Source organism: Cryptomeria japonica, chromosome 1 (genome assembly GCF_030272615.1).
Source record: "Cryptomeria japonica chromosome 1, Sugi_1.0, whole genome shotgun sequence".
Classification (NCBI taxonomy): domain Eukaryota; kingdom Viridiplantae; phylum Streptophyta; class Pinopsida; order Cupressales; family Cupressaceae; genus Cryptomeria; species Cryptomeria japonica.
In genome coordinates this window covers 176,787,354-176,811,443 of record NC_081405.1, presented here as the reverse complement: position 1 = coordinate 176,811,443, position 24,090 = coordinate 176,787,354, and the positions used below count along the sequence as shown (strand labels likewise).

The 24,090-nt window shown below is 39.0% G+C and overlaps 1 protein-coding gene across 1 annotated transcript in view; it reads left to right on the top strand.

Annotated features, from left to right (window-relative positions):
* LOC131060922 (D-2-hydroxyglutarate dehydrogenase, mitochondrial) overlaps window positions 1–13,995 on the top strand; it is a 301,696-nt gene extending 287,701 nt beyond the window's left edge. Inside the window, exons 13-15 of the mRNA XM_057994361.2 lie at window positions 12,609–12,694; window positions 12,884–13,009; window positions 13,420–13,995. Coding sequence (XP_057850344.2) covers window positions 12,609–12,694; window positions 12,884–13,009; window positions 13,420–13,497 — 290 coding nt within the window. The 3' untranslated portion in view covers window positions 13,498–13,995. The remainder of the gene's footprint in view (window positions 1–12,608; window positions 12,695–12,883; window positions 13,010–13,419) is intronic.
* Window positions 13,996–24,090: the final 10,095 nt, after the last annotated feature.

Sequence of the window (24,090 nt, the reverse complement as noted above, 5' to 3'; positions counted from 1 at the left end):
CCAGGAGGTCTTGAATTTTCACCGGTACCTCGACTTGCAAGATTTGCCGTAAGATTTCCTCTTCTCCCTTCGTCCGTGGTGGACTCGCTGTCTGGTGACTGTTTTGTCCTTGTGCGGCCATCTCCTTCGTGATCTCGTCTCTGGCCTCCCGCACTCTCTCGGTCTCCATGTGGGGATTTGGGTAGGCAATCTTTTTAGCCTATGCCCTTGTGATTGCCAATACTTCTGCCTTCGTAGGTTCTATGTTTAGAAGGTGTACGCCAGGCTTCGGGCAATTTGCGTCCTCATGGTCGCCTGGCCCGCACCATCGGCAGAGGTGCTGAGTGTTGGCTTCCTTCGTGCAATCGCGGGCGAAGTGTCCCCACTGATTGCAGGCCCTACACTGAATCATCGGCCGTCCCTTGGCATTGTACTGGATCCGGTTTTTGTTGTTGTTATTGTTATTGTTTCTTCCGCCGTCGCCGCGTCTATTATCCCGGTATCCTCCAGATGATGCCGTTCTGTTAGTCTGCTGGCCCGTACCTGCTGGTGCGGATGTTGTGGCCTGCTCTGTGAACAACACCTGGTTCGGGCTTCGGGTTTTCATATTGTATGGGCACTCCTTGGTGGAGTGTCCCATCATTTGGCAAATCTCACAGAATGCCTTCTTCGGGCAAGTACCCTTTGTGTGTCCATCACTCTTGCAGTCTGTACACCATACTTTAGTTTCTTCCATCTTACTTGTACTCCCTTTCATGGCCTTGAATTCTTTCAGCATTCGTTCCATGTCCTTCTGGAGCGCGTGTACCTTTTTACCTGATCTGCTACTGCTACTGCTCTCTCCGTCAGAATCTTCGTCATCGTCAGATGAATATCTATTACTTTTCTTCTTTCTTGATGTTTTGTACTCGCTTTCCAGATCCATTGCCCTGTTATAGGCGTCGTCATATGACGTCGGAGGTACAATCTTCATTTTTTTCCGTAGGGAGGATTTCAATCCTTCCACGAACCATCGTTTTTTTAAACCCTCAGCCGGCTGGCTCTCCATTTTACGCAAGAGTTCTTTCAGCCTCCGACTGTATGCCCGTACTGTCTCCTTAGTACCTTGCTTGGTACTATATATCTCTGTCACAATTTCGTTGTCATCACGAAGCAACCGGAACTCCTCCGTGAATTCCTTCTGTAGGGTAGCCCATGTGGCCACTTTTTGCTTATCTATATCGGAGTACCAATCTATGGCGACTCCTCGTAACGTGGTTGGGAACTGTTGTACCCAGTCATCATGGTCTGTTACTCCGTTGGCAGACCAAATGGTCTCACATGTACGGCAGTGCCGTAAGGGGTCTTCCTTGCCGTCCCCTGTGAACTTTGGTAACTTTTGTTTGCTCGCCATCCCTGGTCGTCTTCTTGGAGGCGGTTGTGTCTGTGTCTGTGGCCCTGCGTTGCTACCTCCGGTAGTGTTGGTGGTGTGTCCTGGAGGTACGGTGTTTTGCCTGTCACGTGTGGCACCTACACCCGTACTGTTGCCCTCCCCTTCGTTCGGACACGCTCCTACTCCTACCTCCCGTCAGTGATCTTCACTCCGTGGTGTGAGGGATAAGTTCCTAAACTGATCCCGCGTCTCCTCGACTAGATTTCGCCTTAACCTTGTTTCTTCTAGAAATTCTTCGTGGCTCTGCGTCCTACGATGATTTGGAGACGGGTAGAAATTTCCGTCGGCCTCTGCACCTTCCATGACACCTCCTTGGTTCCCCTCGGGCCCCCCTTTGGCAGGTCGTCCTTCGGCAAGTTGCCTCAGCCTCCGTCTACGTTCTACTTGCTGCTCCAGAATCAAAGCCCTCTGCGCAGCCTCCCACTCGTTCGTTTCCGGTTTTCTATTTCTATCTTTATTCAACAAGTTTGGCATTAATTGTAACACATCTCCTTAACTCTCAATTCTTTAAATCAAAACATGTCTTTATTAATTCATCTGCTCAAGTACAACTCGTGTCAATGACACTTTTATTTGAAAATAAGAAGTTCACATTTCAATTCCCTCCTAGCCTGTCGCCATCTCTTTCCGTGTCCTGTCGGTTGTTCTCTTCGTATCGTTGCAGGATTTGTTGTCGTCGCTCTTCCTGGGCAATCTCCTCCAGGCGGGCCTGTTGTGCCAGCAATGCCTGTGCAAGCAACCGGGGGAGGTGGTTCATCAACCAGTTTACTGCCGGGCTAACCTCCAGCGCTGTCCACACGGCACTTGGTGGGATTTCTGCCTCCGCTGCTTCTCGTCGAACGTATGTCTGAATGGCCACCTGGAGCAAAATCGAGAATTCTCGTGTTGCCGTGTCTTCTCCTGTGTACAGTTCTGTCTGCGCGTCGTCGGCCTCCGGGTTCACCTCACCAACAGGTAGGCCCATTGTGTCTGTGCGCCATCCGTGTCTTCCTTTCCCGAGTTCGTCTAGGCAACGGCGCCAAATGTTTGCCCTCTCGGGTGAATAACTTAAGACATAAAGGACATAACGCAGAATAATGCCGTAAATATCAAACAAGTGTAATAGATGTTCTATTCATCATAAGTGTGTTTTACAAGTTACATTCCGGAGTATAAAAGGGTACCGAGGGGGTGCGAGCGCCAACCGTCGCACCGCAACTTCCACCCCTCGGTTGCCAACTAACCAAAACAATTACACATAATTAACTAATATTATGCCCGTGTACAATAATGCCGCCAACAACACCATTAAGGAATGCAGTCTTTACGTCCATTTGATGTAACTTCCATCCTTTAGCAGATGCAATAGCAATGATTGATCTAATAGAAGTGTATCGTGCAATGGGGGCGAATGTCTCCTCATAGTCTATTCCCTCCTTTTGAGAGAATCCTCTTGCCACAAATCTTTCCTTGTATTTTTCAATGCTACCATCAGCTGCATGCTTGATTTTGAAGAGCCATTTGGAAGATACTACAGATTTTCCTTTAGGTCTAGGAACAACATCCCATACATCATTTTAATGATTGATTGATATTCTTTTGTCATTGCATCTCTCCATACCTGCTGGTTTGATGCCTCCTCATAACTGTAAGGTTCAGAGTCAATGATGTGACTCATAGATGCCACATAGACTAGAAACTTCTGAGATCTCTTGCTTTCCCTGAAAGTGCATCGAGGAGCTACAAATTTTTCTACCTCCTCCATAGTCTGACAAGCCCACAAAGGCCTTTTTTGACCTACTGCAAAATCTCTAGGTACATCAGTTGGTTCTATAGGATCAACTGGATCAGTAGACTCGGGTGATATATCAGACTCCCTCTAAATGTTAGGAGCATCATCAGAAGATATGGTCATATCTTGAGGAGCCTCCTGCTTCTCACAGTTAGTGTAAGTTCCTTTGGATCTTTTGAAGGCAACTTCTTCTTCGAAAGAAACGTCCTTGCTGCTCTCAATCTATTTCTGTCCTAGAATATATATTTTGTAGGCCTTTGAAGATTCACTATATGCTACGAATATACCTTTCTTGGCTGAAGGATCTAGCTTTGATCTTTTATCCTTAGGTACATGAATGTAAACTGGACAACCAAATATTTTTAAGTGACTAACCTCTGGTTTCGTACCTGTGAAAGCCTCCTCGGGAGTGATGTTTCCCAATATTTGGTGAGGGCTTCTATTCTGAACATATACAGTTGTTCTAGACGCTTCATCCCAAAAGAAATTTTGCAAGTCCTGATCATGAATCATCGCCTTGGCTGCCTCGACTATCGATCTATTCTTCCTTTCGGCAACACCATTTTTCTGAGGATTGTAAGGAACACAGAACTCCCTCTTGATCCTTGCCTCGATACAAAAGTTATGAAATACTCCAGAGGTGTACTCCCCCCCCCCATTATCTAATCTCAAAACTTTAATTCTTTTCTCGGAAATGTTTTCAACTTGGGCCTTGAATTCTTTGAATCTATCAAGGACTTCCTTAGCCTCCTTAGATTTTAAGAAGTATATCCAAGTCTTCCGAGAATAATCATCAATGAAGGTTACATAATATCAAAAACCACTTAAAGAAGCCACAAACATAGGTCCACATAGATCAGAATGAATAAGATCTAAAATTCCATTTGATCTATTGTCACTACTATGGGAGGGACTCTTGATGTTCTTACCAAGCGTGCAACCTTTGCAAATGCCATCGTTCTCAAGACCAAGCTTTGGAAGGCCAGTTACCATCTTCTCTATAGATGGAAGAGCTTTGAAGTGTAAGTGAGCAAGTCTCCTATGCCATAGCTCACTTGGACTGATAGAACTGTGTAATAATGCTTGAATTGGTTGAGTTGATAATTTGTATAGGTTGTCTTGACGAACACCAATCATGCGAGCATCTTTTATGCTAGAGTTCTTGGGCCATGCAAGAACTTTCCTTTCGGAAAAAGCAACCTTGTACCCTTTGTCCTCTAATGCTGAAATGGAGACAAGGTTTCTTTTGATCCCTGGTACAAACAATACATTGCTAAAGTGAAGAGGAATAACTGAATCTAGTTGTAAAGAGGTGGCCCCACCTCCCCTCACGGAGTAACACGCATCATCACCAATAATTACTTGCAGGTTTGACTTTTCTTCTACTAGGTTGGTGAGATGCTCTCTGTAGCCAGTGATATGACGTGAAACACCACTATCTATCAACTAGGTATCACTGTTGGTTGGAATATGACTTGAGAGGGCGGAGATGAATAGAAATTCCCCCGAGCTGTCTTTGGATTCCTTTTGAGACAATATGCCTGCAGTAGAAGCATGTTGTTTTGATCTAGTTAAACAGTCTCAAGCATAGTAACCATACCTGTCACATCTGTAACACTAGATGTGAGAGAGATCCTTCTTCTTTGGTTTTGGAGCAGAATTTGATTTTCTATCTCTATTTCTTTTGAACGAGCCTCTCTTTCCTTCTCTTCTAGAAGTATGTGCAGCAAGTACATGAATCTCTTCATTGTGAGGGTTTCACCCATTTCCTCTTGCTTCTAGCCTGGATTCTTCTTGAATGCAATCAGCTTGAAGACGATCAAACTTGGGTAACTTGGATCTACCACTGATGCTTTGAATAAACGGCTCCCAAGATTGAGGAAGACCATTCAGAGCCAACATGACTAGATCTCTATCATCCGCGTTATCTCCAATATTGCCCAGCTAATCTCTCAATTCAGAAATCTTCATAATGAATGACATGATTGGCTCACCTTTAGTCATCTTGATATGATGAAGTTGTTGTCTCAAGGCAAGTGCTCGGCTAGTATTGTTGATCTCATACAATCTTTGTAGTGCTTGGAAGATTTCTTTGGCCGTCTTCATTTTGCAGATCATCAAAATAGGTGGTCCTTTACGGAGTCTATCATGATCTTTCTAGCCTTTGTGCCATTTTTCTTCCATAGGATTTTCTCTGCATCATCATCTGGTTCAGGTACATCATTTTCCATGATATCTAGAAGATCATTCTCCTCTAGGGCAATTAGAACTCTAAATTTCCACGAGATGAAGTTTGACGCACCCTCAAGTCTATCTTCAACTTTCACATCGTTCACCATCTTGAATCATTGAGAAACTACCTTAGCGAGTTGCCTTGACTACTTACACAAATCTGATCGAATCTTTTCTTAAGCCCGCTCTGATACCATGTTGGTTTTTAGATCAGAATTGAAATATAAGCAGAAATGTAACACACAGAACAATGAACACAGCAATTTATCCTGGGAAAACCCTCCTACTTGAGGGAGAAAAACCCAGTCATATATCTCTTATATATAGTTCAAATGAACAAATTGTGGATACAATTGAGGAGACACTTCTATGAAATACAAATAATAATGTTGATGCCGAAAGACAAACTACTACTATTGAGGATCGAATTGTTGCTCTGCTTGTAGGAGCAAATTTATTGAATTGCATTGGATGATCAATTGGAGGATTTGATCCTCAATATATATGTGTGCTAGGTGCCAATTTCATAGGTCGGCCAGCAAGGTATAGGTGGCTGACAGGAGAAATATCTCCTGCAACTACCTTAAAAAATAACAAATCAACCATATCTTCAATGAAAATCATGTATTTGTTCCACCATAGTCTTGGCAAGAATCTCTAATCCCCTCCTACTATCAACTATTAACCTTACAAATAAGAAGTCCAAGCCTTATATAGACTCCTCGATTACAAATGAAGGGCCTCGATTGATTCCAAATCAATGGCCTAGATAATTCAAGGAAACCCTAAAGTGAGGTAGTTATGACAACCGCCTCCTTACATTTAATTCTATCCAATGAGAAAATTACATGTCCTTGAATACATATCCATTTGAGGAAAAGGACCAATGATAATTAACATATAGCCTCAATGGCACAATTTACTAGGAGTAGATGATGACACTTGTTCAATGTATCCACATGTCGACTTGATGAATAAGGTTCAATATATTCAGACATGTTGACTTGTCATTATTTGATTGGTTGGAGATGAGTAGGTGCAACCTCAACATGTATATGTTATAAACTTTCATCCCCATGACAAATAAATCCTTGCATTTCTAACAATATCTCTTGATACTCAACATTATCTGGTCTTTTGACTGATTGTGATGGTTCATATTCCCAAATTCCATCATCTCCTTGAATGTTCTTCTTCATCCTTCGCTAGCCTCCTTCATTTTTTGGAATTCCTCATCTCAAGCATCATCTTGCCTTCATCTTGTTGTCGTAGTTGAGCAATCCTCCATATTGTAAGGCTCTTTCTGTTGTAATGTCTTGTGCTTGTGCATCTTGATGTCACCTTCTATTGTTATTGTTGAATCCCTCACCTTGATAAATCCAAGGTTGTTATAAAATCCTTCATGTAATATCCCAGTTATTTTATTTTTTAATTTTAAGGCCAACAATGAACATCAACAAGAAATTAACCCATTAAGGTTAGAAATCATAAACTGAAACATGTTGGGAAAGTAACCCTTTCACTTTTTGATCACCAAGTGCCCAATGTGGGAAGGTGAGAGTATACGGTGCTGAGGGGATTATTAGCTTAAGATACTAAAATGCAATGCAATGCTTGGGCGGCAAGCCAGCCCCTTCCGCTTATCCAGCAGGAAAACAAGGAAACTTGGCAGTGAACCAGCGAAGTAAGATACACAAAATAAGAATCACTCAACCGCAATATTTCAGGGAGAGGACTGCAATTACATATCAACCTCAACTCGACCGCTTATGCAGCGGAAGGACTGAAATTACAAACTTGCTTGATAGTAGGCGGCAAGTCAGCCTCTTCCACTTTTTCAGTGGGATGAGAATTACAAAGCAGAACTGGTTAGTAGTACTGCTACTTAACCTTACAAAAATAGAGATAAGAGAAGGAGAGTAATGCAGATTATAACAATGCGAACATGAATTTCTACTAAAACCAATCTGCACACTGGAATTACAAATCAGCAGCTTATGAAAATGCTAAAAAGCTCATAACTCCCTCAATATACATCCAAATCACTTCAAACCAGTCCCAATCCCACAATATATCCTGTGCAACAACAACTAACCAAAACCATGTTACCAAAAACCACTCATTAATTTGGCACGCATCCTAATGCAAATAGAAAACCACGCTAAGCCTGGGAATTTCGATTTAGCTTAGAAAATTCAAACCTCAAACAAACATGCTATAAACTCACAAAGTATATCGCCAGTGATGGGAAGGAAGAAAGAGATGATACCCATAATTGTCAGTCACTTCAGCAGAGAGGTATGATCGAAAAGGTACTTCAGCCACAAGCAATCCAGCAAGTCTCTAGAATCACTTCAACACCAAAAATGTCTAAGGCAAGCTCTGAGAATGTAGTAGAATATAGCACGCAGCTAGGTACTATGTTTCAAGTGCAAAATCGGGAAGCACTAGGGAGACGCACTCGGAAGCCTCAAGTTTTGTTGCCAAACCGGCAACATAACATTACAAATTTTCAAAATGCCTGAAATGAGAGCCCAAGGCTCTTATTTATAACTTCTCACCATCAAAATTCAAATGCAAATTCCTCCAAACTCCACTTCCTTCATTTGCATTTCATTTCACCTTCATGTGAACCCAAGTGTAGCGCCATTTTCAAGAGTCAAACTTCACGCCAAAAGTATGGACCCACTTAACCACTTTGGCGAATATTAGAGATGCAATATAAAAATAATACTCCTCTAAATAATTTCGACATCCCTTAATACACATGAATTTCGCTAAACTTAGAAGATAATAGACATTAATCCTAAATTCCATAAATCAGTAGCAATTAATCAGATTAATTAAATATTAAACCTTAGGATAAGGAAATAATATTTAATTGCATCACATATGACTCCCGTACTGATTATTGTCAGAACCAGGATGAAACTGAGCTAGGAAGACCACTGAATTGTTGCATGATCAGGAACCTGTCCACTGCCAGAAATAGAATTATGCCATACTACCACTTACTAAAAATAGTAAGTCAAGAACTAATGCTCCGAAAAGCATGATCTTCGCGCCCAGTGACAAAGCATGGAGATCCCAATAGGACAGTATCACCAGAATAGCCATTCCCTGACTTACTAAAAATAGTAAGTCCTCGCTTCATCAATGTTGGACCCTCATTCTTCATTCCACCTAGCCTATGGGTCTCAGGAATAGGCTAATGGACCACTAGAAGGTCATCAATGAGAAGGGGACATTACACTTCATCATTGGATTTGTTGAATTTGGTAAAGCAGGGATTGATTTAAATTCCACTTTTGCAATTTTTGTCTCTAGAGTCAAGTCTTAGTAGAAGTAGGATTAAAAAGAGCTTATTTAAAAAAAAATCATTCCAAAAAAGAAGAAAGTTACAAGTGTCGGCAATCAGCAGAATCCTCAGATTGATTTACTCCCCGAAAAATTATGTAAGTCTCCCTTGAAATTACCAACAAATCACAACTAACCAATTGAGACTATCTGTATGCATTTGGGAACCTTGGAGTCGTCTTTGTGATCACACAATTCAGCTGTTTAGCACATAGAAGATTTTGATCAAGAGAGAATAGGATATCACTAGGTATTTTATTTTGTGTTGAATGTGCGTAAAAACCACACCAACAATCACCCAGTCAAGTCTATTTATCGTCTTTCATCAGCGGCATCACTCCTACATGGCCATATTTCAATTTCAATGCATTTCGACCATTGTCGCTAATTGGGTGTATTAATGAGTTATATTTAAGTATTTTCACTAAGGTTGCCTTTTTAATTAAATATAGTTATCAGGCACCTCAATGTTATAGCTCGTTGGAAAAAGAATGGAAAGTTTTAAATGATGAAACACTTAAAAGTGACTTAAAGTGTGAGAATTGTTTTAAAAGTCAATTAAATCATTTTTTGGAGTTAAAAACCTTAGTAGTTTATTTTTATTTTTTTTTGGTAAAAGGCTAGAGCCGCATAATATATATTAATAAGGAAACACATTTACAAAATGCCAAAATTATAGTACTGGCCAAAGCCTATGAATATTGCAAAAGATTGCAATTATACAAAATGCAATTTGATAACAAAAAACCTGAACTAGATAAAGTTCATAACCATATCAAAACAGTCTTCTAATCTGATGATAGAAGTGCTTTAATTACATAGTAGTAAATGCAACATCATATCAAAATACTTAGTCGCCATAGAGTAACCAACTATCTGTACATACAGAGGGAGCTGAAATAAAACTCAACAACATCAAAATTCTCGAGCATGTCTCTTGGAAGAAGAAGACTCTCCACGATAAAAACCTTAATAAATTAATAAAGTAATTTCAAAAAGGTGTTTCTGAAAAGTTCCCTAAAAGGCTTATTAAAAGGGAAATTGAGAGCTCATTTGGTATGTTGAGTTTATATTTTTGATATTTCTCTTTGAGAAAACCCTACATGGTTCTGAAGATTTGGACTTGGTTCATCTCAACCTTCCTGAGGATGAAATCCCTCTTGAAGAAGAATAGCTACGGTAGTGAAAGATCTGCTCTAGCTAGTATTTGTTGAGATATCTTATAGGCATTTCATAGTGCATTTCTAGTTTGGTTTTGCTGAGTGCTATTCGAGCTTCAAGAATTTTTTAAGACACTTTCCAATGCTGATCATACCATTCCAGCTACTCTGAGATTCACATTTTTGCTCATATCTCTAAAAACAAGTCATATATTATTCTGGGTATTGTCTCAAAGGTTTTCTTATGGCAAGGCGATGAGGATGCATATATAATATGTGGGTTTTGGTTTGACATTTATTTTTCTAGCTCAACTCACCCCTTGCAGGTAGCGCCCAACTTGGGTATCAGCACGTGGGAATTTGTGAGGTATTTTCCTATGTTTAAAAGCTGCAAAATCATCTTTTGGAGGCGTTTAGGGTCTGCACCACCATTTCTATCCATTTCATAACCTTTGGAAAAGTTATTGAAGATTGGCATTCAAACTGCAAGTGTCGTTTAGCTGATTTCGATATCAATTCAATCTATTTCATTGTTGCATTTTTTAGGTATGTTTGAATGAGATATGTAATGCTATTTATTGACCTGGGTTGCTCTTGCTTTTGAGAAAAAGCATATTTTCGTATCAGAAATAAAATTTAGAATTTTCAGCTTCATATATTTCCAAGTTTGGTCAATTTTTTGAGTTGTTAAATTGCTGCAAGTTACTTTATTACCTGTACTTTTTTTATCATCTCGAAACCATTGCAAAACACAAAACAAACCAAAAAAACTAAGACAAAACAGGGCAGCATTTTTTTTCAAAGTTGCTAAAAGGGCCTCGCCATTTTTTTCAGAATTTGAATCAGAGTCATAACTCCTTTTTCTTTTTCTTCCTTTCCTAACATTCTTTTTGAAGGTGACCAAGTTTGCCATGGTTCTAGCGAATTACTTTGGAATTGCTTGGAGTGTTAGATCTCCCTTTGGACTTCGATCTTGATTTGTAATCTGCTTCTCATTCTTCTTGCTTGTTTCTTTGCTTCTACCTCAAACATTCAGGGCCTCTTTTGAACTAATGGAGACCTTCCTTCTCATCTCTTTTGAAAGCAAAGATCTAACATCTTCAACTTTCAAGGTGATAGTATTCCCAACGGCAATGATCAGGGAATCCCATGAATCAGGCAACAAACAAAGCAGTATATGACATTTCTCATCTTGATACCAATTGATGCTAACTGAGCCACCAACATGCTGAAAGCTTCTGGGTGCTTAGAGATAAGCTTCCGGGTGCTTAGAGATATCCCCACCTTATTCCTTCCTCAAGTAATATAAGATTTTTCTAGGAAAGGTTTATTAACTAAAGACCTACCTGGTAAATATCACCGAGTTTCTTCCAAAATAACTTTGTAGTGGCCTCTTCATGGACATTGATCAATAATAAATATAGAGTTTGCAAAGAACAATCTTATCAAACCTTTAGCTTTACGGTCCATTATGTTATATTGTGCAACTGTGGTTGCATCTGTGGGTTTTTGTGTATTAGGATCTGTAGTGCTCCACAGGTCTTGATCCACAAGTAGATCATCCATTTTCATCCTCCAATTCAATATTGTTGTCAGAAATATTTTCAACCACCATTTTTTCTGATGTTCTTGCCATCTGAAAAATTCCTACAACATGATCACAAAGTATTCTTTGCACAAGCTTCCACTCAAATGTTGATTAGCACAAAGGACCCAACAACCCACAACTAAAATTAAAGGTGATCAAGTTTTAATACCAATTGAAAAGAAGCTAAAAGTAGCGGAAAACTACTTCCTACACCAATTGTGAGGAGAGATATTATGCAAAAACTTTTTAGAATTGATTTGTCAGTTATAGACATTCCAAAAAGTTAAAAACACAACATCGAACAAAAATAATGAAAGACATAACACCAGATTTACAGGGGAAAATCCTTTAAAGAGAAAAAAACCCACCATTCCAAAAGCCTCCTCAATGTATTACACACCTAATAACAAGATTAAATACACATGCAGAGCAAGTTTATTATAGGAGTGTCACCGAACAATATTCTAGAAGAATTTTGGAAACATTTCAACAGTACCTGCAAGTGCAAACTCAACACTTCTTTTCTAATGACTATCTAAAAGCACTTGTATATATAGAAAATTACATTGCATGCAGGAACCTTCTAGAAGTGAGGTTTCATTATAGAAACAACGAAGAAATAAGATAATGACACTCATCATAATTATCGTGAGCATCAACTTGTTCTCATCTCCATGCATTATGCTTCTCAAAATAGCCACTTTACTTATCATAAAAAACAGTCTATTCTTGGCTCTTACTATTTTATTAAATAACGTTGCAAGGTTGAGACACTGATTTTTATAACATTCTAGACAAGATGTAAAAATTGAAATAAGTGATTCCAGTGTTTGAGCTTTTCTACTGAAATTAAATTTTATGTGAAGTGCAAGCGATAAATGTTGTGATCTATATTATTGTCAAAGGTTTATCTCGGAAGCAAAACTGTTGGAGGGTTGTACCTTTTTCAGTTTCTGAATGGCATATCATTGCAAACATTACTTACATCCTTTTCATTTTTTAATTTTTTGTAGTTCTTACAAACCTATTGTAGCTTTAGGAGTATGCATCTCAATTTCCACTCATATTGAATTTTCATAAAACTGGCAGGTGAGTCGGCTAAGGTTGTTGGTTATGGTCATCTTGGAGACGGTAATCTGCATTTGAATATCTCAGCTCCTAAGTATGATGATAAGGTAAGCTTTCAACCATTTGAAATGTCACAAAATCTGTTTAATGGAATCTTTAAGGTTGAGCCCACTATACACCTATGTGATTCGACTTTTCTTGAAACTATTGTTTAATGTGTTTGCAGTTATTGTCATGTAAACATATGTAAATTAATATCAAGAGTTAGTTGGTAACATCTCTAATTGTCTATGTAGCTCTTGGAACAAATTGAACCCTTCATATATGAATGGACAGCAAATCATGGAGGTAGCATCAGTGCAGAGCATGGGTTAGGCTTGATGAAAGCAAATCATATACATTACAGCAAGCCTGCTGAAGCTGTAAGACCTGTTTAAAATTTCTTAATTTTATCATAAAAATATTACATTGTACATGTATTAATACTGGAGATCACAGTAAGAACAACGTGCTTGGCGGTGTGCCTTACTGCCTATGATTTGAAGCGTAGTCTCCAAGTAAAATACAATATGATTGTAGAGACAAGACGTCATGTTGAAATAGGTTACAGGAATTTATTATAAGCGTACTGCTGTATTACATTCAAATATAGTTACCAAGAGATTTGGGTACAGGAATTAGAATGTGTTCCCACCCCTGAACCCAGGTTTAATGGTGACTTTCTGATAATACTTCGAGGAAAATTTTCTATTGAATTTGTATATACTTGGTCATGTGGCATATGTCACTATAAGCCTGCACCCCATTGATACATTCTCGTTCTGTTATGCAGGTACAACTAATGGATTCCTTAAAAAAACTACTGGACACCAAGGGGATTTTAAATCCATACAAGGTTCTCCCTTCTTAAAAACTTTCATCAGATGATAGTGCATAAAACATCTCGGGACACTACCCCAGCACACGTGAACTAATCATTGCAGCATTACATGGAAAAGAAGAGATGTTCATTGGTTTTCATTGGTTTTCACTCCGTGCAGGCTGTATTAGGATTACATTAGAATGTACAAAGTTACTTTATATTGATGTTCAGTTGTATTTAATTAAGATGAAATTCCAATAAAATTGTTTCTTCTATATTGACCTAATTTAATTTAAAATGGGAACGTATGTGGAGTTACTAAGACCAAGACATTGAGATTGAAATTGTAGCCTCTTGATTTGGGTCCACATTAGTGAGAAATCTGTGCTCACAAAGAGTACTCGATGGTTTGGATGAATATTGGGCTAGGTTTGATCCCAAAGTGACTTAACGATAAAACTGTTGAAGCGGCTTACAGAAGTAAAACAAATTATTATTTGTTTAATATGACAATTTAATTATTTTATTTTAACAAAGTTAATTTTAGATGTTTTGAAATTAAGGACGTTCAGGGATGATTTCAGTAATGAAACTAAATTATGTCTAGTAGGAAGCTTAATGAAAGATAATTATATATAATATATTAATAGTCAATGTATTTAACAAAGTTTAATAAGATCAAGAAACAATAGTTTGGTTTTAATGGTTCATTGTGTTCATTGGAATCTCACATCAATGAATTAAATTTTTATTGTAGGATTAATAGAGTATGTGTTGAATCGGAATTTTTCATTTTTACCATTTGAATTGTGTGGAAGCTTATTTTTAAGGTATTTATGTAACAAGATTTATGATACAATAGAGGTTGGTAATAAATTGTATGTTGTGGCGAGTTTAGTGTATGTTCCCACTAATTTTTTTGGTTTTTGAGCATAACAAATATTACAATGCACCCATTAAAGTTAGGAAATATAATCTCAATACTACTGAAAGTAACCCTTCCACTTTCTGATCACCAAGAGCCCAATGTGGGAAGGTGAGAGCATACGGTGATAAGGGGTTCGTTAGCTCACTAATTTGCTGGAAATTACAATGCAAGTACAATATTGGGCGGCAAGCCAACTCCTTCCACTTTTCAGCGGGATGAAGAACAAGAACTTGGCGGTAAACCAGCCAAGGTAACAAGAGCATAACAAAACGAAATCACTCTACCACTTACACAGTGAGAGGACTTTTACATAAAACTATTACTCAACCGCATATTTTAGCAGGAGGACAATATCACTCAACCACTTGCTCAGTGGGAGGACAAAGCTGAATTACAAAACATGAAGGCGGCTAAGCCATCTTCTTCCACTTGTTGAGTGGGAAATGCAACTTAGAATGATTGGTCAGTACAACTGAAGCAATCTTACAAAGATAGAGATGCAAGAGAAGATAGAATTAAGTGCATATCTCAAGTATTCAATAACAAATTTTCACCACAAAACACTACTTGCTGTTTTGAAATCAGAGACAATGAAGCACAGAACCAGCCACCCCAAAATCCACTAAAATGTTCATAACTTTCTCAAAACTGAATGAAATCATTTCAAACCAAATACAAATGATGAGTATAATATAAGCGACCAGTTCAATACCTTGAAATTGCAACTAGAGAGCAGCAAAGGTGATGCACACAACCCAAGGCAATTCTGGAAATGGCATTTTGGCTGAATATTTCGATTTGCAACTGTAAATTGGAGAGTTCTCCAAATGCCACACCAATGTAGAAGAATGAATGTCTCTCCGATACGCTTCCAATGAGCCTTCACCCAGAACAATGCACCCAACATGTAGATAGCTACAAACAAAATACACTTCCAGCCAACACACACCAGCAACACCAAAAATGTAGCAGCACGCAACTCTTTACCAGCACACTCAAAAATCACCAAATAGCTCACTACTTTGAACCACAGCTAGGAGTGATGTCTCACACTCGAAACTGGAAAGAAAGATCTAGGAGGTATTCACCCTTGACGAAGTCTAGAGTCATTTTGACAGCATAACGATATATTTTCTCTAGATAAACAAATGAGGAGCCAAACACCTGTTTATATAGCTTTTCAAATCTGGAATTCAAATGAAATTGCCTCCAAATTCTCCTCATTCAAACTGCATTTCATTTAATGTGGTGGACCAAAAAATGGTGCCCACTTCCCAAGTCAAAATCGCACCTAGGAGAGAGGACCACGATTTTGGCATAATAAAACTTTGAAGTATAAAAAATAAAGTCTCCTTTTAATCTTCAAATAAATCGTTCAAGCATAACTTAGGAAAAATATCATATTTTGCACAATTCCCCATAACATCAATCAGTAATAAAATAATTAAATAATAACCTTAGGATAAGGAATAATATTTAATTAAATCGCTTATAGCTCCAGTCCGGATGAGGCTGAGCAATGAGGATCACTGAACTGTGCTGGATCAGGACCAAGTCCAGGACTGCCAAAAAATAGAATGCTCAAACTGCCACTTACTAAAAATAGTAAGTCATGAAATAATGCTCTGAAAATCATGATCTTCGCAACCAAAGAAAGAGCTTGGTGAGCTTAGCAACTCTGCACCATCCCGACGGCCAAACCCTAACTTACTAAAAATAGTAAGTTCACATTCCACCCCTGACAAGCTTGGTCGGAACTCCAAAGAATATGGAAACCCTAATTCACCTTTCCCCATAGCCCACGGGTCTCTGGAATAAGCCAATGACCACTGAATGCATCATCACAAGGAAGAGGACATTACCATTCGCCATTCCCAAAATTGCTTGTCCTCAAGCAATCGCAAGACGAGATGTTGTAAAACCTCCTCATTCTCCCATGTAGCATCCTCCACCGATAAGTCCTTCCACTTAACCAAATACTCTCGGATGGTCGTCCTCGTCAACAATCATTCTCTGACATCAAGGATGGCCTTAGGAACTAGCACCAATTCTCTCTCTTCATCCAAAGGAGGCAAATCAGAAGAGACTATCACATTGTGCCCAAGAGCCCTTTTGAGGCGTGACGCGTGGAAGACATTATGTACTCGACTACTTGTTGGTAGCTCCAACTCATAAGCCACAACTCCCACTCATCTGATGACCTTGAATGGTCCATAAAAACGTGGCTTGAATTTTTCCGCTCCACTCTTCCTAAGAGTAGACTGTCTTAAGGGTTGAAGTCTTAGGTAGACCATATCATCAACCTCAAATGAGTTCTCAATACGTTGCTGATCAGCATACAACTTTTGTCGATTTTGTGCAATCTGGAGGTTGTCCTTCAATGCCTTCAGAATATCCTGACACTACTGAACCATATCCCTAACTTGAGGTGCTCTGCTATCTCCAAACACCAAATCAGCAAAACTAGGGGCCTCATAACCGTATAGTGCCATGAAAGGTGACATCCTGATGGACATGTGATAAGTGGAATTATAGCAGTATTCACCAAGATGTAGCCATCTTACCCATGCATTTTGTTGCTCCGAAACGTATTTCCTCAAGTAACCTTCCAACCACTTATTTACTATCTTTGTTTGTCCATTTGTCTAGGGATGGTAACTCGTGCTTGGGGTGAGCACAATACCACAAAATCTGAAAATCTCTTGCCAGAAGGAGTTTAGGAACTTGTTGTCCCTATCACTCACAATATTTTTAGGCAGCCCATGTAGCCTAAACACCTCACGAAAGAACAAATCAACAACCTAAGTTGTTGTAAATAAGTCGGTGATGGCGAAAAAATGAGCAAATTTTATTAATCTATCCACCCCCACATAGATACAATCCTTCCCACTAGCCTTTGGCAAACCAATGATGAAATCCATAGACACTTTCCCATTTTTGATTGGGAATTGGCAATGGTTGCAATAAACCAGCAGGTGTTGTGTTTTCATCCTTGTTCTTCTGACAAGTATGGCATTCCCTAACGTACTTCAAAACATCTCTCTTCAACCCTTTCCAAGAGAATCTCTCTTAGATGTGCTTGTAAGTCTTAAAAAAACCTTGGTGGCCAGCAAGAGAAATTCTGTGAAAAGTCTACAATACCTTCTCCTTCAACTGAGATTCAGGTAGAAGAAGGATCCTTCCCTTATACAAAATCATTCCATCAACCAAACTGTACTTTTCACCATGAAACGTGCCTTCAACATTACTGGTTGCAAACTGATTTTTGGCATAATCAGCAAGCAATATGTCCCTCCAATCAACAGTGAGCTCACATATAGAGCTTAGATGGGGTATCCATGAAAGTGCATCTACCACTATGTTGTGCTTCCCTTTGACATACTTAATGTCGAAGTCATAGGCCTGAAGCTTACTAACCCACTTTTATTGCCTTTCATTCAAATCTTTTTGGTGCATGAAATGCTTAAGATTGTTATGATCAGTCTTAACAACGAACCTACTTCCCACCAGATGTTGCCTGAATTTCACCAGGGCATGCATTATGGCAAGCATCTCCTTGTCATAAATTGAGTATAGCCTTTCAAGTCCTCTCAGCTTTCTACTTTCAAAGACAATAGGATGCTTGTCTTGCATAAGAACTGCACCAACACCTTCTCCTGACGCATCAAATTGCAATTCAAAAGGCTTGGTGAAATCTGGTAAGGCCAAAACCGGGCATGAGCTCGTGATTTCCTTAAACTGATCAAACACGATTTGTGCTTTTGCAGACCACTCAAAGGCTCTTTTCTTAGTGAGATCTATGAGGGGGGCAGCCAACTGAGAATAACCCTTCACAAACCTTCTATAAAAACTGCATAGTGTTAGGTCTCAGAGACAATTGAGAGGGGGGGGTGAATCAGTTGTCTAATAAATTCAAACCAAAAGCAACTTAACCAGCTTAATGCTTAATACCGGTAGACAGTTTTATCAGTTAATTGCAATACCGGTAAGGATTAGTGCATGAAACAAAAAGATACAGTCATCCACAACACATAACACCAATATTTGTACGTGGAAACCCAATAAGGGGAAAAACCGTGGTGGGAAACTTTACCCACAATCAGATGATACTACTGTAGATAGTATGTGTATACAAATCGAGTCTGCACATGCAGAAAGGCCAAGCGCCTAGAGCTCGCTGCTCAAACACAAATAGGAGTCACACTGACTACAATTGGACGGTTAAATCCAATAAGGATGTACTGCTTAAATTAGCATTTTTCTATGTTGGATTCAGTACCGGTGTAGTTTTGATTGTCTTCACAAAAACCTTCCTTCAACCTTCAAATGATGTCTGCGTGTATAGCTCTTCTTATTCTCGCATATGCCTTCACACAATTCTTTTTCGCATTCCACACATGATCTTACAAATAAGATATTACATTTATATCATAACCTAAAACCAATTTTAGTAGGTCAGCTCTAAAGGATATTACAATAAAATCAATTTACAAACAAAACAATGTCCGATGCATTTACAACAATAATAAAACCTCTCCATAGTGTGTCGTGCTAATCTAGAAAAGATAAACCTGCTGGTGTATATCCTGGACCTATTTGTCGGTAACAGCAAATATGCAAATACGAAATATGCCAATGACCAAAACTCCAAGACAAAGTGTCCAAACGATGTCTTCAACATAACCAGGTGTTTTCCATGCTATTCCAAGTGTCGGTGAACATTATATCCTGTCGGTGTACCAGATACCGGTGACTGTGCATAAGTCACTTGCTTGTCAGTGAATGTTGCTGATTCTCCAAAGTGCCAAAGTTGATAAGTGTTTAATAGGTGTTGACATCAATGACAAAACCATACCAAAATACCAACACATAGACCCAAGAATCCTTTCAAATGAGTTATGTTCTCAAGTGGTGGCCAATCAATGATAGCTCTAATCTTTTCAGGATCCACCTTCACACCCTTTGCACTAATGATGTGCCCCAAGTAGAGCAACTCATTTGTTCCAAACTCACACTTAGATTCTTTGGCAAACAATGATTCAGACTCCAGAATGCTAAGAATTTCATCTAAGTGTTGTAAGTGCTCCTTCCAAAACTTACTGAAGATGAGAATGTCATCGAAGAATATGAGCACAAACTTTCTCAATTGCTTCTGAAAGATTGTGTTCATGTATGACTGAAATGTGGCTCGAGCATTAGTCAAACCAAAAGGCATGACTAGAAATTCGAAATGCCCAATGTGGCATCTAAAAGCAGTCTTCTCAACACCAGAAGCCCTCATTCTTATTTGATGGTAGCCCAATCTGAGATCTATGTTGGATAAGTACACAACACCATGCAGCTCATCAATGAGCTCATCAATCCTCGGAATGGGGTACCGATTCTTGATGGTTTTCTGATTTAAGGCTCGGTAATCCACGCACATATGCATGGTCTCATCCTTCTTCTTCACCAATACAACAACCGAAGCAAAGGTGCTCTTGTTTGGCCTAATGTGACCCATGTCTAGAAGCTCCTTAATGGATTTCTCAATCTCATCCTTCTGCTTCTTTGGGTAACAGTAAGGGGTAGTCATGATAGGCTTAGTACCTTCTTCCAACTCAATGATGTGTTCAGTACCACGCTCAGGCGGCCTACCTGGGGGTGGAGTCTCAAACACCTTGCTCCTCTTTGAAATCAAAGCCCGAATGTCTTTAGGATAGCTTCTCTTTTCTTCAGATGAGTGGGATGGCATGACCATAGACTCAAGAGATCTTCTAAGTGGCGGATTTCCAAAGACCTTGCTCTTGTCTGTGATTAGAGCTTGAATATCAATAGTATAGTTTCCCTTGTCTTCTAATGGGTTTGATGGCATTATCATACATTCTGCTGCCCACTCTACTTGGTTATGATGGATCAGCCTCTCCATCCTCTTCAAGGATACAATCTGAGGGGGCCCATTAGACATCCCTCGTAAAACCACCTTCTTTCCTTCAATCATGAACTTTTAACTCCATGGTTTGCAAGTTAAGAGTGATCTCACCAATAGATCGCAGCCACTAAATGTCAAGGACCACATCATCGGTCCCTCCAATATTGACAACATAGAAGTCATCTTTGACTTCATAATTACCAAGCTTCATTGGCATATTTGACAGCATCCGTTTACAACAAATTGTTGATGCATCAGCCACCATGACCCTGAAGTCTTCAACATCATCAGTGATAAGAGCTCTCTTGGCAACAATCCTAGCATCAATGAAGTTGTGAGTTGTTCCGATATCAATTAGAGAAACAAGTCGATGTTCTCCCAATGCTCCTCGAATTCTGAATGATTCGTTCTTGTGGAAGCTAGAGAGTTGGGCAACTATACCCTTATCATCTTGATCACTTTCAGGCCCTTCTAGGGCCTCTTCATACTCACTTTCCTCTTAATCTATGCTTTCATTTGCCAAGCATTACCCTTTCCATGGCATCTATGACCCAGAACCCAAGGTTCCTTGCATGAATAACACAAATTCTTCCTCTGAAGTTCTTGACGGAGCTCATCATCCATCCGGGGAGGGAACTTCTTAGGTTGATTAGAAAATTTCTTCTTGTCTTATCAATATGGGAAAGGCTTTGACTGAAATCTATACTTAGGGGCAGCCAACTCCATGCTTCTAGACTTCTTGATTGCATCAGCCGAGGTGGGCGGGTCAAAGGCTTTTACCCAACCTCTCAATGGTTCTTCAAGTCCTTCAGTGAATAGGACCACTAGTCTTTTCTTTGAAATACTACTAACCATAACTGAAAGACTTTGAAATTCAGTTATGAAGGTGTCCACAGAACCGTGTTGTTTGAGTTGTACAAGCTCTCTAAACTTCACCTTCGGATCCTTGGTATAAAATCTTTCTATCAACTTGTTGGTGAATTTAGCATAGGCATGGGTCAAGTTATGACTAAGGGTGATCAACCCATGGTACCACCATTCGTGAGCGGCTCCATCTAGGTGAAAGGTGGTGAACTTGATGGTCTCTTCTTCGGGCATAGGTCTCAAGGACAAGTAATTGTCCAACTTCTGCATCCAAGCTCTAGTTGTGCTCACACTGCTTCCATTGAAGTGTGCTAGAGTGACCTTCCCAAGAGCTTGTTGATAATCTCTGGGAGTGGAGTAACGATTATCGTATCTCCCTTCCCTTCTCTTCTTTTGATTCATGTATTGGTCAAGAGACATAGCATTTCGAATCTCTTGGGGAAATGTTGCATACTCCACAAAACTGGCCCGAATCTCCTCAGCTACAGGAACTTCAACTTCAGGAGCCGATGTTTCCCTTGGAAGAAAAACGGGTTGCAATGGCCTAGTCACCGATCCAATAGCCATTTCATTACTATTGTTGTCATTGTTGCTGTCATTTCCATTACCACTGGAGTTGTTGGAAGTGCTGACATTATATCCACTCATATTCTGATTTGGATCTTAATTATGCCCTCCTCTAGCACTCTACCTAAAGGTGGCTATCATCTGGGACATCATGTCCATCATAGTGTCAAATTTCTTCTCTATTTTCTCTACAGCCATAGCTGTTTCATTCTGTCCAAATAGTCTTTCCCACATTGAATCTTCTAAGTCCACTAAATCAACTTCCTTATCTCTTTTTCTCAAGACTTCTGAAAAAGTCTCTTCAAAAGGCACTACCAAAATCTGATAATGTTGGCGTCTGTGTTCTCTGTTGTAGTAACGGACGTCTATGTCACTCATGGAGAACTCTGTTTACTCTAAATTCACAGGCTGGCAAGAAAACCAGCTCTGATACCACTATAATATTCTCACTAATTGTTTTAGTTTTTTAGTACAACAAATATTACAATGCACCCGTTAAAGTTATGAAATATAATCCCAATACTACTGAAAGTAACCCTTCAATTTCATATCACCAAGAGCCCAATGTGGGAAGGTGAGAGCATACATTGATAAGGGGTTCGTTAGGTCACTAATCCGCTGAAAATTACAATGCAAGTACAATACTGGGTGGAAAGCTAACCCCTTCCACTTTTCAGCGGGATGAAGAACAAGAACTTGGCAGTAAACCAACCAAGGTAACAAGAGCATAACAAAACCAAATCACTTTGCCGCTTATGTAGCAGGAGGACTTTTACATAAAACTATCACTCAACCACATATTTCAGTAAGAGGACAATATCACTCAACCACTTGTTCGGTGGGAGGACAAATGAATTACAAAATATTAAGGCGGCTAAGTCATCCTCTTCCAATTATTCAGTGGGAAATTCAACTTAGAATGATTGGTTAGTACTATTGAAGCAATCTTACAAAGATAGAGATGTGAGAGAAGATAGTGTATGTGGGAAAAGCGGTGCAATGAAATGAAAATTACAAAATTCAATGACTTGCTCACACACCAATGGACTCTTGGTGCAAGTTATGGAGCTATCAGGAATAGCTCAAATTCCCAAGGGGTGTTCCATTGTTCTCTATCTCACAAGACCCCTCAAGACAATGCATTTGCTCTCAGATCACTAAGCAAAATGACTTAGGGATGACAATCATGAGAATGAGGGATGCCTTTGATCAATCTTAGTATGAATGTAATCCTATCTATGCATGATTTTAACAAATATGAACTAAACTAGTGATGATAAGATGAAAAGATTAGTACAAGACTATCCTAACATGATATACTAGTTTATATGATTAACTAAGATGGTAGAAATGCTTCTAAAATGTTTATTAGATTATTTCTATTTCAAAGAGAGATTAAATGCTTGCTAAAACTAAGTATAAGTGAGATGCTAAAGACTTGGATCATGAGAATGAGGGAATGAGGGCTCTATTTATAGGAAAAATAGGGCAATGGATAGTCAAGATTAGATGAGCTTATCAAGGGTCAGGATTGAAAGTTACCAATCCATGTTTAGAATTCTCACCAATGAAATGGTGACAATTGTCAGCATAAGACTGCTTGAGAGGAGATGTAAGAAGCATTAAATGCTTGAGAAGACCTCATGGTTACCTTAGGAGGTAAGGGTTAAGGTTAGGTTAGGATTACACATTGGATAAAGCTTTTACCCAAAGGATAAACTCTTGTGCAAAGGTTAAAGGAATAACCATGGTCAAAGCAATGAATGCTTGATGAGGCCCTTGGTTTAAATGAGGGTTGAGTTAGGCAAAAAGTCTCTAACCATGCCACAAAGGGTTAGTTAACCATTAATGGTTTGGAAGACTTTGGAGACAAATTTGTAAGTCCTTCCAAATATGGGGGTATTCAACAAGTTAGCTTGTTGAAGGCATAAAGGCTTTAATGCCTTTGGAAGACTTTACTCCAAATTTGAGAAGTGACATCCTCAATTTTAGGGGAAAAGGATAATTGAAAGGTTTAGGCTAATTGATTAGGATTAGATAGGTTCTAGAAGAATCTAGAAAGAGGTTTAGGAGACAAGTGGGAGATGTAGGATTTTGCAAGTGGGTGGGGAAAATAGAATTTAATTAAAATAAATTACTTTATTTCAATTGTGGTTTGCAAGTGGAGGATATAAATAAATTAGATTTATTTATTTGGAGTGAACAATTTAATTAAAAGTAGAGAGAAGAGATTTATTAAAATAAAATGATTTATTCAATTCATGAAAGGCTTAAGTGAATTTAAATAAATAAATTGAATAATTTATTTAATCAAATAGTGGAATGTGAGTGATTTAATTAAATTAGATTTAACTAAATAGAGGAATGAGAA